General features: G+C 45.9%; 1 protein-coding gene across 1 annotated transcript in view; it reads left to right on the top strand.

Moving 5' to 3' along the window:
• Window positions 1-12,263, top strand: part of Lmx1a (LIM homeobox transcription factor 1 alpha) — a 139,712-nt gene extending 127,449 nt beyond the window's left edge. Inside the window, exons 4-8 of the mRNA XM_027417097.2 lie at window positions 4,165-4,337; window positions 6,989-7,066; window positions 8,747-8,816; window positions 11,684-11,854; window positions 12,103-12,263. Coding sequence (XP_027272898.1) covers window positions 4,165-4,337; window positions 6,989-7,066; window positions 8,747-8,816; window positions 11,684-11,854; window positions 12,103-12,263 — 653 coding nt within the window. The remainder of the gene's footprint in view (window positions 1-4,164; window positions 4,338-6,988; window positions 7,067-8,746; window positions 8,817-11,683; window positions 11,855-12,102) is intronic.
• Window positions 12,264-13,937: the final 1,674 nt, after the last annotated feature.

Genomic DNA, 13,937 nt, shown 5'->3' with positions numbered 1-13,937 from the left:
CACTCTCACCTCCTGGACCAAGGTCAGTTATCTTATACCCTGTTTACGGGCTGTTGGGATTTTTCCAACAACCTGAAATGAATCTGCAAGGCCCCACAGGTAGTGATGCTTGGTCTCCTGGCCATAAAGCATGGCTGGCTCTTTCATCTGCAATGGCTTATGTCATAAATGAGTGGGCAGAAAGATGATGGGGAAACAGCCCTCCTGAACCAGCCCAGGCTTTAAAAGAAGGTGGGGGGGTGCGGGGAGAGAAAGGCCCTGAGAAACATGTTCAAACTTTGTGCCAAGCCAATTCATTTTTCTCTGGTAGGCTGTACAGAGAGACTTAATCTCTGGGCTTCCCCCACTAGAGTCAGATTTATGTGGTGCTTGTGTCTAAATGGCCTCCAGGGATGCTGACATTTGTTGTTGGAGAGCTGAGAGTGCTGTTCCTTTCATCTCTGCTGAGGGATGTCACCTTAAATTATGAGGGATAGCTCCAGCCTACATCAGGGTGTGGGAGGCTCTGGCAATGGAAGACGCCTGCTTCGCTTCGTAGTTTGAAGATTTTCTACCATCTTCTGCTTCCCGGTACTCCAGCTGGCTCTGGGAGACATATTCCACACCACACATTCTCATGGAGAAGTCTGTGGGGGTCTGGCAAGACTGCCCTGCAGAAAGAGAGGAGAGAGGAGCATCTGCGATGTCCCAGAGCAGTTCAGAGCAGCTCCAAGAAAGCCACAGAACAACTTGGGCTCCTGGGATTCACACACTGTAACAGGAAGTGGTTGAAGGAAGGGGATGGGCAGCTCCTAAGATTCCAGATTACCTGCCACTCTCCCTCTTCAGCATCTCACTCATCTAGACCCACCAGGAGAACTGGAAGTGTACACTGGTGACTGTTTGGGTAGCAACATCCCAGTTAAAAAGTATGCATATTTAGACATCCACAGCCAAGCACCCGGCCAAGCTGGGAAGGGAGGAAGGAGGGATGACATGAGCAAGGGGGGTCAATATGATAACAGGGAAATCCACAGAGACAGCTGACATGAGCTTGTGGGAGTTCACAGACTCTGGACCTACAGCTAGGGAGTCAGTATGGTCCGACCTGGGCCCTCTGCATCTGGGTGATAGTTGTATAGCTTGGCCTTTGTGGGCCTATAATTCCACAACAGACACCAGGCCAAATACAGTCTGTGTGGTTCAGTTTACTGACCTTTGCTCTAGATCTCACCCAGCCTCCTGTCTCTTCATTTGAACATATGCATGTGGTGTGTGTGCCCCATTCTTCTGGGTCCTGACTGGGGCAAGAACTGTTTATGCCCATCCTGTGGCCTATGACTGTCCTTGAGCTGTGGTGTGGTGCTGGAGGGCTGGGGATAGAGAGTGGAGTGTGAACCAGGATCAGAGAGCTGGCAAAGACTGAAGTTTGGAGACTCCCGTGGAGGGAGAATGGGACCATGTAGAAAACATGCCACACTGGTTTCCTGGAGAGGTCCAGGTATATATGGGCCATTATTATTTTAGATTTCATAATTTCATTAGCTATATATGATCCAAAGTTCCATCCAATATCCATTTGCATTAAACTCTATAAAGAAATGAGTATGAAAGAATCAGACAATTGTGAACACCATTTTATTGACACCACTGACAGAAGATAGGCTTCCGAAGACCGTCTGATTTCATTTTAAAGCACACCCTATACTGAGGCTGCCTTGGTTCTCATTGGCAGTGCCAGCCTACAGACTGGTTCCTAGCTGCCTGCCTTCTGGAGGAACTGCATGTCACTTGGCCTGGGATGCCAGTCATTCCCATTTCCTTAGAAGTGTCATTGAAAGATTAGTTATACCAGAAAGTCCCCTCTACCCTCATCAGGGGTTGAGGAAGTCTCCGACCTGCATTAAGGCCTTTCGAGGGTGAATATATATGGATATGACTTTCTTTTTCTACCTTTAGCCTCTTGGGGGATCATCTTATTTTACTGAGACATTTGCTTTCAATGTTTATTTTCTTCTTGCTATTCTGCAAACCTCCTAGGATCACCTTGAAAACCCTCTGCACAGCTATGACTAAGATCAAATGCAACATCACTCCTGGGAAAGAGAAGCTTCACAGCTGAAGGAGAGACAGGGGTATCCTTCTCCTCATGAGGACTCTGGTGCTAATGCTCCTTAATCTCCCAGGGTCTTTTATTTGTACTTTTGGTGGGGAGCGAGGCATAGAGAGAATGTAACCTTTCTACAGCATGTGCTAAGCATCACCTGTGTGCTGAGGTCATGTGAGCTTCTTTGTACATAGCACCAGTGCTTCTGGGACACCCACAGGGTGGATGTTACTGTCATCAGTATGTAGAGGAGGAAACCAACTGGGGGACTGGGGACATGATATGACTAGCAGAGGGCTAATAAGGGGCAGGAGTGCCTGCCTACCTCAGCCGCCTTTCAGTTCAGGGGATCCACAGCTCACTGCCCCTTCACATTCAAGTTCCATGTTTTGGATGTCCACAGAAAGAGAAAAACATTACTTTCTCATATAAAAGAAATCTTTGGCTCTGGTAGAGTCCTAATTTAGAACTCAGCGCATATTCTAACTTAAACAATCATGTACAAATGTGCATCCTTTATGGAAGATGTTGGAATAATGAAACTGTGTAAGGCATGCAACTGCTGGGTCTGCTTTGTGGGCTTTTAAAAAAGTAGCCAGAGGGACTGAAGCAGGGCAAGCCCATGAGGTAGGGTTTCATTACAAGGAGGGTGGGCAGCTCCCAAAGACACAGAGATAGTGGAGGGTCTCCTTAGGATCTACAATTCCCAGTGGCTCCTAATGCAAAAAGTGAAAAGATGTCACTCATCCTGGCATTTCTTAGACTTAAGAAACACCTCTGAACCTCTGAGAAATGCCTGGAGGAGAGACTTCTTTCTACTTTGAGCATTATGAGTCATTGTCAATAGTATATTCTGTAAGCACTCAGTTCTAAGCAGGTCATCTTAATCAACTACTCTCCTACTGGCCAACCAAGGGTCGGGGAACACATGGAAGAGGAGGCAGAAAGATACAAGCGCCAAAGGATAGGAAAGCCCTCTGAAATGTTGTCTTCTGGACATGACATAGCTATTGCACTCATGAATCCATAACACCTATACAGGACATGCACAAGTTCAAGCCAGCCAAGATTCTAGAATATATGGGGAGGGAACTTAAAAAGCCCCACCCCTAAATGAGGACCTTTTGGTAGTTGATGGCTATTGGCGGAGGGTGCACCCTTCTTTGGAGGTGTGGCCACTGATAGGTTGCCCATGCTCCAGTAGATGACCACGCATGCATGGAAATCACTAAATGGACTTAGTGTGTTAAAATATAAGAAAACATGAAGTTGGGAGGTAGGCATGTATGAGAATATCTGGGGGCAGTTGGAGGGGAAATGGAGGTGGATATGATTATATTTTACTGTATACATGTGTGAATCTCAAAGAATAAAAATAAAGAGAAAATACTTACCCCTATATTTCTCACTCCGATAATTGAATTAATTCACATACCTTTCTTAGGGAGCTGCTTATTTTATAGACCAGAAGTTTGGATGAATTCTTAGTGTTACCTGGTCATTTCCAGTCATCTGATGTTGGCTTTTGATGTCCCTTTAAACAGTAATAGTTTCTACCCCCTGGCAGTAGCTAAAATTTTTGACAGTTCTGGGAAGTTTTGCCTGAGTCTTTCAGGTCTGGTTTTTAAAACTGACATCAAGGAAATCATACTAGTAACCAACCGTTACTGGGTATTGGTTATATTCCAAATGGCCGTTCAAAGGCCTTACTAATACAAGCCCATGTCATCATTACATCAATTCCATGGAAGCAAGCTCTCTTGTGTCATGATTCGTTTACATGAAAAGTGAACTCTTTTGATTAGCTCATGTCAGACCACACAGCTGATGAATGTAGGGCCAGAACATCATGCTATGATAAAGCATTATGACTGTGGACTTTCTACTCTTGCCTCTGAGCTTTAGAAGTGTTTTCTTAGCCTCTTCCCAGAAGCTTTTAGATCAGCACTACACAGGTTATTGCATTCATACCTAAAGCCATCCTGGGATCCTGACATCTCAGAGCTTATTATGGAACAACATACAGCTCCGTGAGGTACACCTGGGGACTGGAGATACTGTTCTCTGCTTCTTTTTAGGCAAAAGTGATGATGAAGAGAGTCTTTGCAAGTCAGCCCATGGAGCAGGGAAAGGAGCATCAGAGGACGGCAAGGACCACAAGCGGCCCAAACGTCCCAGAACCATCTTGACAACCCAGCAGAGGAGAGCATTCAAGGCCTCATTTGAAGTATCCTCCAAGCCCTGCAGAAAGGTATGAGGGGGAGAAGGGAGCAAGACCCCTTCATCTGTGAGCAGCAGGACTCCCCTGTAATATTAGAGGGTGGTGGGGGATCTGAGTGGTGGGGAATGTGACTCAGAGTCTGTGATGGACATCATGAACCCTGCAGGAGGCTCCAAGGATAATTAAACAATGGCCTGGGAAGTAATAGAATTTCCCCCAACTTCCTGTGTGCATGCCAACTCCAAAGGACCCTACCACCCCCTCTTATTTCATGAAGAGCCACAAGGAACAATAAATAGCAGTTAACTTATTGTGATAATATGTACTAGTTGTGATATAAACAAGATGCCTTAACAAAGAATAGAAAAATACAGTGTCTTGCAAGATATGCTTTTTATGGGTGAGTCTGGACTGAGTCTCCTTGGTGTGGTGAGCTGGGGATTCCCTGGGTAAGAGTTATTCCTTCCAATGATATCTTCAGCTGAGTCAATGTGCTCTGGCTTTTCAGTCACCTATTGATGAAGATCTGGGCTGTACTTTGTCTGGGGCTGTTACAAATGGGATTTCTGTGAACATTTATATAAAATTGCTCATTGATTTAATGAAATCATATTTTCCCTTTATGTCATATGCAGAGGAGAGCAAGATAAGACTGGGAGGACAGTTCTGGTATCCATCGCTTGGGTCCCAATAGTTGCTCCAGCTGTCTGCATTTTCCCAGCTACCATGGTGGAGACAGTAGAAGTAGAGGGCAAGCACCCTCCATTTTGATGACATACCCAGGGTTTGTGCCCATTGTGTATAGTTATATGTGCTGGTCAGAATTTAGTCTCATAGCCTCACTTCCTCTACGGGAAATTGAGGAATGAGCCTGCCAAATGACCCATGCCTTGCTCACCTTTAACTCAACTGCTTATGGGAGAGAGGAAAAGGTGGATATTGGAGCCAGCTAGTTGTCCCTGCCACAAATATCTGTGCCCATTTATGAAGCACTCAGTGCTTATTAACCATGGCCATGTATTATACCTGGTACTATATTTTTACATAATAATGAAACATTTTTAAGCAATTGGCAAATTCTATTTAGTATTACTGTTTTAGGCACAACTCCCTGTATTAGTGAGCCTTTATTGTGAAGAAACAAGGCAAAGGCTCAGTGATCCACTCACTAACATTCATTACCCATTCCTGAGATGGGCATTGGCTGTGGTCTTGCTGGACTTGGGTTTAGGCCTGCTCTGCCTGCCTGCCATTTGTGGGTCCATATCCTGAAGTACCAATGTTCTTGTTCTGGTGAGGATGGGAGTGAGCAAGAGGCTATAAAGGAACAGGATGCTATGGAAGCCTTCTCTCTAGATCATTGTATTATATCCACTTGAATTCTGTAGACTCAAGCTTAGCTTAGCATGGGAGCAGAGGTGAGGTGAGCCTAGTCTGCCTGCAGAGTAGGAGATTGGGAGCAGCCATGAGGCATGCTTAGTCTATGCACAGAGAAGCAGAATTAGGTATTTGCTGAGCAGTAGTGTATTCTGTCTCAACTTTGAATTTGGAAAAGATTTATGCATAGACTTTTTCCTTTCCATCTTTGCAACTCCTTACACTCTGAGGAGGTAAAATACCCCCAAAAAGGCTTACCCAGTGACCATTACAGTGAGGGGGACATGGGCATACCAAATGTCACACTAGGGACAAAGCTGCAACAACAAAACAGAGAGGCTGCCAGGAGTTATGGGAAAGGGAAAAGCCATTTGCATCTGGGCATCTGGCAGGTTTCATGGATCTAGTCGCTTCTGATTTGGCTCTGAGGCATGGCTAGGCTTTCAGGATGTGCAAGGACCGTTGTGTCCACTCCGTATAGTGACTTAGTAGGTTACCTCAGCAACCTACACTACTTATCTCAGTTCCAAGCTTCAGCCCGATTGCACCATCTAAGCGGTGTTTCCCACAGCCTCCCTTTGTTTCCTTCATATACCTATTCACACTCTTTCAACCCATCTTCTCTGGACTGTGTCAAGAAGGGGCAGTGTCTCTGGGCCTCTCTTACCATCACACTAGCCCCTCACCATGTGCCTGGATAACCAAACACATCTCTGTTTTCTGGATTCCAGCACCAGAGTTGTCCGCCTGGCTCTGATAGACTCCTGATGGCCCTCTTATGTTTTATATTCCCTTTGGGAAGGGCTTACTAAGGAAAATAGAGAACATGAATATCCACAAGACACACAAAGTTACTTGGAAATAGAAAGACCAAGTTAAAACTGTAAGTCAATGACAAGAGAACAAGAAAGAACCATTTACTTCTGCAAAGAGATTTTCACTTTAGTTCTCCTTGAGTAGTTTAAAGCTTACGAAGGCCTACAGCTAAAGAGCAGTCAACTCTAATAGACCACATAAAGCCCTAACTTCAGAGAGTGAGAATCCCAAAATGCCTCCTGGGAATGTGCATCTAAGTACATGAGCATTTCTTTCTTTTTTTACCTTGTGAATGATGTCCTTCTCTACCAGAAAGGAAGCATAGCTTGTGTTAGGGTGCATTTGAACATTAATCATGAACTGGTCTCTTATTTGAGAATGTGACCTATGTATGCCTCATTCCGCACCACCCAGGAAGTGTTCTTCCTCCTACTCTGGGAGGTCCCTTTACAGTCATGTTTTATACTCACGTGTTCAATTTCTTGCAGGTGAGGGAGACTCTGGCTGCAGAGACTGGACTGAGCGTCCGTGTGGTTCAGGTGTGGTTCCAGAACCAGAGAGCCAAGGTAATCCACTCCCCCCGCTTCTCCTGTCTTTGTCTTGCTGATTTCTTCCCAAAGCAGGTGGACCCTGGACCTGCTGTCAGTCTCTCTAAGCTGACTTACTTGGCATAGTAGCTCTCTGGACTTAAAACTTCTGCCACCAGCAATTATTTCTGCCATAGCAGCCCTGCAGAAGGGAGAAAGGAAGCATTGGTGTTAGGGAAGTGGCTTTTGTCGTGGCAGGTGAAATAATGTCTTCACTTCCATCTTGCTAACTCCAGCCAAACTACCTTACTGTCCTAGGTAATAATCAAGTCCTGGGTTACTTATTTTATTCCTGACTAACAATACACATGTCCTGGCCCAGTTGTCATAATCTTTGGTTTTTCCCTCCCTCCCTCCCTCCCTCCCTCCCTCCTCCCTCCTCCCTCCCTCCCTCCCTCCCTCCCTCCTCCCTCCCTCCCTCTCCTTCCTTCCTTCCTTCCTTCCTTCCTTCCTTCCTTCCTTCCTTCCTTCTTTCTTTCTTTCTTTCTTTCTTTCTTTCTTGTGTACATGTGTATGTGCTTGTACGTACACCCATGTGGGTGTGTATGTATGCGTGGAGGCCAGAGGTTCCCAGGACAGTAGTTCACCTTGGTTTTGTTCTTTTGAACAGAGTCTCTCACTGGGACCTTGAGTTGCTCCATTAGTCTAATCTTGGGGCCAGATAGCCACAGACACCCTCTGTGTCTTATTCCTCAGCACTGGGTTACAAAGTGCACACCAATACCTCTCCCTTTTTGCTTGAGGTCTTGAAAATTGAACCCAGGTCCTTGTGCTTACACAGTAGCACTTTGCAGACTGAAATATCTTCCCAGCCTTTAGAAGGAGGGAAATCACTCTCCTTAGTTAGTCACAGGGCTAGTGCTGTGTTGTGATTCCACCAATAGAAGACTTCTTGGTGCAGTGACTGTGTGAGGACTGATGGGCTGTGGATTCACAAAGTAGGAACCCACTGAATGCTCTGGAGAATTTTATGGCAAAGGAATTCATTTTATAATCTATCATTGCGTGCACATGCACATGCACGCGCACACACGCACACACACACACACATACACACACACACACACACCCCTCAGTTGTACATATTAAGATCTCACCAAATGCTAGTGGTTCCCAGAGCACAAGTTGAGAAACACTGGGTGAAAACAATTGGGTGGAACTGGCTTTGGTGGGCTAACTTCTGCCCTACAGTACGGATCTCCCTCACACACAGAGCCAGTGGATGGGAAGGAGGCAAAAGAGTGTCTGGGTTCATCCCAAGTCCCACCCATTGGGCAACCCATGCTCCACAACAGTTTGAGACTGTGAAACACACATCCACATATTCACTGCCTCACATGAAGCAGTTTCAGAGAAAGCAGCATGTGGCCCTTCCTGGGAAGAAGTCCCTGGCTCTGAGACCAGTTGCACTCGGCTTCTCTGCCAGTTGTATTCCTGCTGCTGCAAAGTAGGAGAACCCTTGACACCATACATCTGAGTCAGGGTGCTGTGCCCGATGTCTGCTTCCTGGACAGAGTGAAACCTGGGGGGCAGTCACTCCTTCTACTTTAGGAACAGTCCTCCCACCAAAGGGCAAAAGCCACACCCTTTCTGTCCCCCCTTGCCATGCGGACCCACCCAGGCCTCTGACTTCTAATCCTGTGCCCCTTTCCTCATCAGATGAAGAAGCTGGCCCGGCGGCAGCAGCAACAGCAACAGGATCAGCAGAACACCCAGAGGCTGAGTTCTGGTAAGCTGGTGGCTCTTCCAAGCCTCTCTTCACTGCAGTCCAGGTCTCTCCTACCTGAGGCCTTCCATTGAAGCTCTCTGAGTGACAGACATATCCCCAATCAGTGACATGCCTCTACACAACTGTGTGAGAAATGATGGATTTAAGTGAAGACTGGGTTGTAGGTAATGTGTGAGAATGTTGAACTGCACTTCCAGAACAGTTGATTGACAGTGGCAAAGCCCCTTGCCTGGGCCATGTGCAAAGTCAAAGGCATGTCCGGTTTCTCTTCTCACCCAGTCTTCCTCATTCGAAGCAAATTCATTACTAAGAGATACCGCTGACTTAGCCCTTCCGTTAGCTTTCCATCACTGTGAGAAATTTCTTGAGATAATCCACATAAAGGGGATAAATGTTTATTTGGGCTCACGGTTCCCAAGGGTCTCAGTGGTGGCATCCATGTTCTTTTTAGGGTCCAGCACTAAAACAATCACTTATTCTCAATATCTTGAGCAGCCACAAGTCTCTTTCATTCACTGCCACAGAGAAAAGCTTCTCTGACTATGACTGAGAGTATCATTTGCCCCCGGATACTTAGCATGCATTTTGATGTCATATCAATTTAGCTAAAGAACAGTAGTAAGTTTCAAAGTAGGGACCTCCTCAGCTTGTTTATTTTTTAATAGGTTTATAGTATAATGTATGCATTTCCTCCAGTGGTGTGGGCCTCCAGTCCAGTCTGAGAGCAGTTGGTTATCCCATAATAGCCATGCCATTGTTACACCAGTGGGTACATTTTGCTTGGCAGGTTGGCATCATAGTTTGCAGGATTTACGATTGGATAAGACTGGTGATAAATTTTCCTCCCCAGAAGACTGCACAGCACCTCCCAGCACTGTGAAAACCAGACACCAGGGAGGAAGCTTCTGGCTTATTTCCAGCTTGATTTCTTTATATATTGGGTATATGATGTCTTCTGCAATAGGATCCTATCATCTACTCCTAGAACAACCAAAAGGAAGAGCAAGAACCTATACTGTTTGGGGAGCCTCTGGGGCCTCCCTGACCAGCAGCTCAGGCCTGGCAGTGTGATTCTTGTTTGCTAAACAATGGCTTCTAGGAGCAACAAATCCATAGTGTGCAGGATATCTCAGTGGGTTTCCACATGGTTTTCTCACAAATACTTTATTTTGATTAACCCTTTGCTCCCTTCCATCTTCCCTTTCCCTGACCCCCATCCCCACTTAAACATCTTCATCACAGTGTCCTCTCTATCTGCTTTCCTGTCACCTGTCTTTCAGCTTCTCCTCTTCCTTTAAGTAAGCCTCTCCCCACCCCACCCCCACCCCCGCCACTGCTGTTGGTACCATTCTAGTTTCTTGAGTGAGTTAAGCCCACAGATCTAAATGTCCAAAGTTTGCATCACAGATGAGATAGAACATGTGCTATTTGTCTTTCGGGGCCTGGGTTACCTCAATCAGTATAGTATTTCCTGTTTCCATCCACTTACCTGCAAATTTCACCATTCCTTTTAGCAGTATTTGTACAAGATAAATAGTACTACACGGAAAAGCTGATAGAAGAGTTGCTGGGGATGGGTGAGCATCAAGTTGAGTAAGAGTCTTGAATTCTGTTCTCAGCTCTACCCCACTACAAAGTAATTTGATCTGGCACCAAGTCACTTTCCATGGAATTGTGCTTTACGCATCCACACAGAAGAGTAATCATGCTTGCTATCTTTGTCACATAGGTTCCCTGAAGCCTTCAAAGAAGGTAACAGGCATAAAGGTGGCTTGGCAAGAGGCATGCCAATTGATTCCGTGTAGACCAACAAACTGGGGAGAACACTGCACGAGTGCATCATGAGAACACACAGACAGCACCTAGGCCTCTGCTGAAAGACTTTCCAGAGCAGCTGCTAGGGTAGATTTCAGGGATATGTGGTGGGAGTGCATAGAACCATGTTCATTCTGAGGACAAGGAGGCGAGAAGGATTGCTTTGTTTTATAAACGTCTGTACGCAAGTGTAGCAGGCTGAGATCACCCAGCATGCCCACTTTTCATGTGCTTTTTGTATCAATCCGTGAAGTCAAATGGTCCAGTATCATGAGTCCCAGTTGACTGATGAACTTGTAATGGGTTATATCAGAGAAGAGGTTTTGACCCAACCTCTCAAGCGGCTGCCAAACCTATGTAGTGTCCTAAAGTTCAGCTTCCCAGGCCCCATCTCTCTCCTCCACTGCCTTGGCCTCTGCCAGGCACAGGAGGAGAAACCTGATGCCACCTCATCCCTTTCAAGCTGGTAAAAAGGAAACCAGGACCCAGGAAAGGAAAATCATATAGCCACAATCACACAGTGTGCTCGGTCACAAGCCTCTAAGCTGGTCTTCCATGATTCTTACAAACTGCCGTCTATGCTCTTTGGTAGTCACCTCCAGCACAGAATAGGAGTGAGTGAGAGTGTGACTTCCAAAGCTGGGTCATAAAGGATGCATTGGGTCCTCTCAGTCCACCCTCTCAGAATAGATTATATACATGAATGAAATTGTCAAAGAATAATCAAATAATTAAATAAAAAGAAGACAGGTTCTTCTACATTGTATACATGAACAAAATTGTCAAAGAATAAATAAATAAAGGAAGACAGGTTCTTCTCAACCTCCACCCTCTAAGAATACATTGTATACATGAATAAAATTGTCAAATGACAGATTAAATAACTAGAATAACATGCTGCTTTCTGACTTGGGTTCTCTTGGGTCACTTGCTGTGGGGGAAGCAGGCTGCCATGCCATGAGAACCATGAACACTGGACATCTGGTAGTGCAGTCTTTTGTGGGGTGCTGGGATACAAGTTGAAAATGCTGTCTTCCTTTTTTGTCCCACAGCTCAGACAAATGGTGGTGGGACTGCTGGAATGGAAGGGATCATGAACCCCTACACAGCTATGCCCACCCCACAGCAGCTGCTGGCCATCGAACAGAGTGTCTACAACGCTGACCCCTTCCGACAGGGTCTCACTCCACCCCAGATGCCTGGAGATCACATGCACCCCTATGGTAAGAAGGACTCAGGCCCCATAGGTCCCTCGCAGTTCCTCAGTTCCCTTGTGTGGGTTTCTCATTTTCCTTAAACACATCCACACAGTTCCTACATACTTGCTGAATCACCCCATACCTCAACACTTAGTAAGTTCCCATCCGTAGAATGTGTTTAGGAAACACTGGTTGAGCTCAGCTGAATTTTCTAACATGTAAGGGTGTCAATTCTTCCAGACACTCATGCCCGTGTTCCATTTTCATTTCAGGCGCTGAACCTCTTTTCCATGACCTGGATAGTGATGACACTTCTCTCAGTAACCTGGGCGACTGCTTCCTAGCAACATCAGAAGCAGGACCCCTGCAGTCCAGAGTGGGGAACCCCATTGACCATCTGTACTCCATGCAGAATTCCTACTTCACCTCTTGAGTCTTCTAGAATTTTGTGGCTGGGCTCCCATATGGAATAACCATACTGTGTGAGGGGTTGCTGACTTTAGGATTGGGGAGGCCAGAGAGGAGGTGGGTTGGGGAGGGATGTTCGTTGGGGATGCTGTTGTATAATGATATGGTGTAGCTCAGCATTTCCAAAGACTGGATACATTATGAATTGCATAGTTTAATGTTTCTAAGAATCTTAGTGTTAGATATGAAGATGTGTTTATCATTAAGGACAGGGACTTTTAATATAGACGTTCTCAAGCAAGCTAGATACCTAGGGACTCCTAACAGCTTCCCACCATTGTGGAGAAGTGCTTGTCAAGAGGTGCCGTATGTCTATTCATCTATACACCAATAGACAGACAGATAGACGTGTGTGTGTGTGTGTGTGTGTGTGTGTGTGTGTGTGTGTGTGTGTGTGTGTGTGAGTGTGTGTAACCTTTCATACTTTATCATCAAAGTTTATCCCTAATTATAACAGACACCAACTGTACAGCAAAAGTAACTTTATTTTCAGTGTGAACTGTATTTAAGGAAAATGCTTGATGCACTTAAGTTATAAAATGAGATAATTTACTTTTATAAACTTTATTTTTAGTTTGGAGAGACTCATCGGCAGGGTAGAGAGGGCTGCTCCACCTGGCCCCATAGCTTTGAGTGCTTGAGTTTGTTCTGTTTTCAGGGTATCATTGAGTCAAGAAAACAACTCCATATGGTTGTCAGCATTCTATAGTAGACTCTTGCCCATTCTGGTGTTGAGTCACTGGGCCTGGGTGGAACAGAGCAATCCCTGAACATGATTTTAGGTTTGTTGGCACCTGGTTGTTGGGCAGCATCAACAAGGTTGTTTCTACCCCCAGACTCAGCCTCAATGAGTGTGGATGAGGTTGCTATTCACACATACCTCCCTCTCTCTGAGTGGGATGAGGTTGATGCCACACCTACCTCCCTGGGGACACTGAGGCTCCACCCAGGACATGATCACAATTGACACAATACATGATATGGCTTTAAATGTAGCCAGAACAAGCACCTGATGATAGAGGACACCTGGGACCACAGAGCAGGAAGCCCTTATACCCCAAGCCCTGTCCTCTGCATAGCCCACATGGCAGAAACAGCTCCAATGGATGGAGACAGAGCTCCATCTGAGAAGGTGGAAGAGGCATAGTGGATGGACTTCTAGAGCAAGTGTAGACTTGCACATCTGCTTTTTTGTTGTTTTTTGTTTTTCCTTTTAAAAAGGTCATTTAAAAAGTGACTGTATGCATCCCCAAAGCCTGAATCCCTTGTAATCTCTGTTTATCTCTTTCTTGAGGGCTCATAGTCTAGAGTCTGTTTATGAATAGCCTCGTGGAGCTCACAGAAGCAGAGAGGACTAGGGAGCCCAGGTACCCATGGCTCTTCCTTTCAACTCACTTTGCTGACCTTGAGCACAGGAAGACCCAGCAACAATTGTACACAGGGACAGTTCCATACCCTGATCTCCAGTTATGGTGCTAGGATAGGATCTTCTGTGTTAGGATCCTCCTGGGGAAACAGAGTGAGTCGGGGGGGGGGAGACAGAAGGACTCCACTGAGAGGGGCTGTGACAGGCATGACGTCATGCCTGGGGTATCATCAGAGCCTTGAACACACCCACATACCCACTTCACTCTCTGCA

This window comes from Cricetulus griseus, chromosome 5 (assembly GCF_003668045.3).
Source record: "Cricetulus griseus strain 17A/GY chromosome 5, alternate assembly CriGri-PICRH-1.0, whole genome shotgun sequence".
In the NCBI taxonomy this organism is placed as follows: Eukaryota; Metazoa; Chordata; class Mammalia; order Rodentia; family Cricetidae; genus Cricetulus; species Cricetulus griseus.
This window is presented reverse-complemented; position numbering and strand designations above follow the sequence as displayed.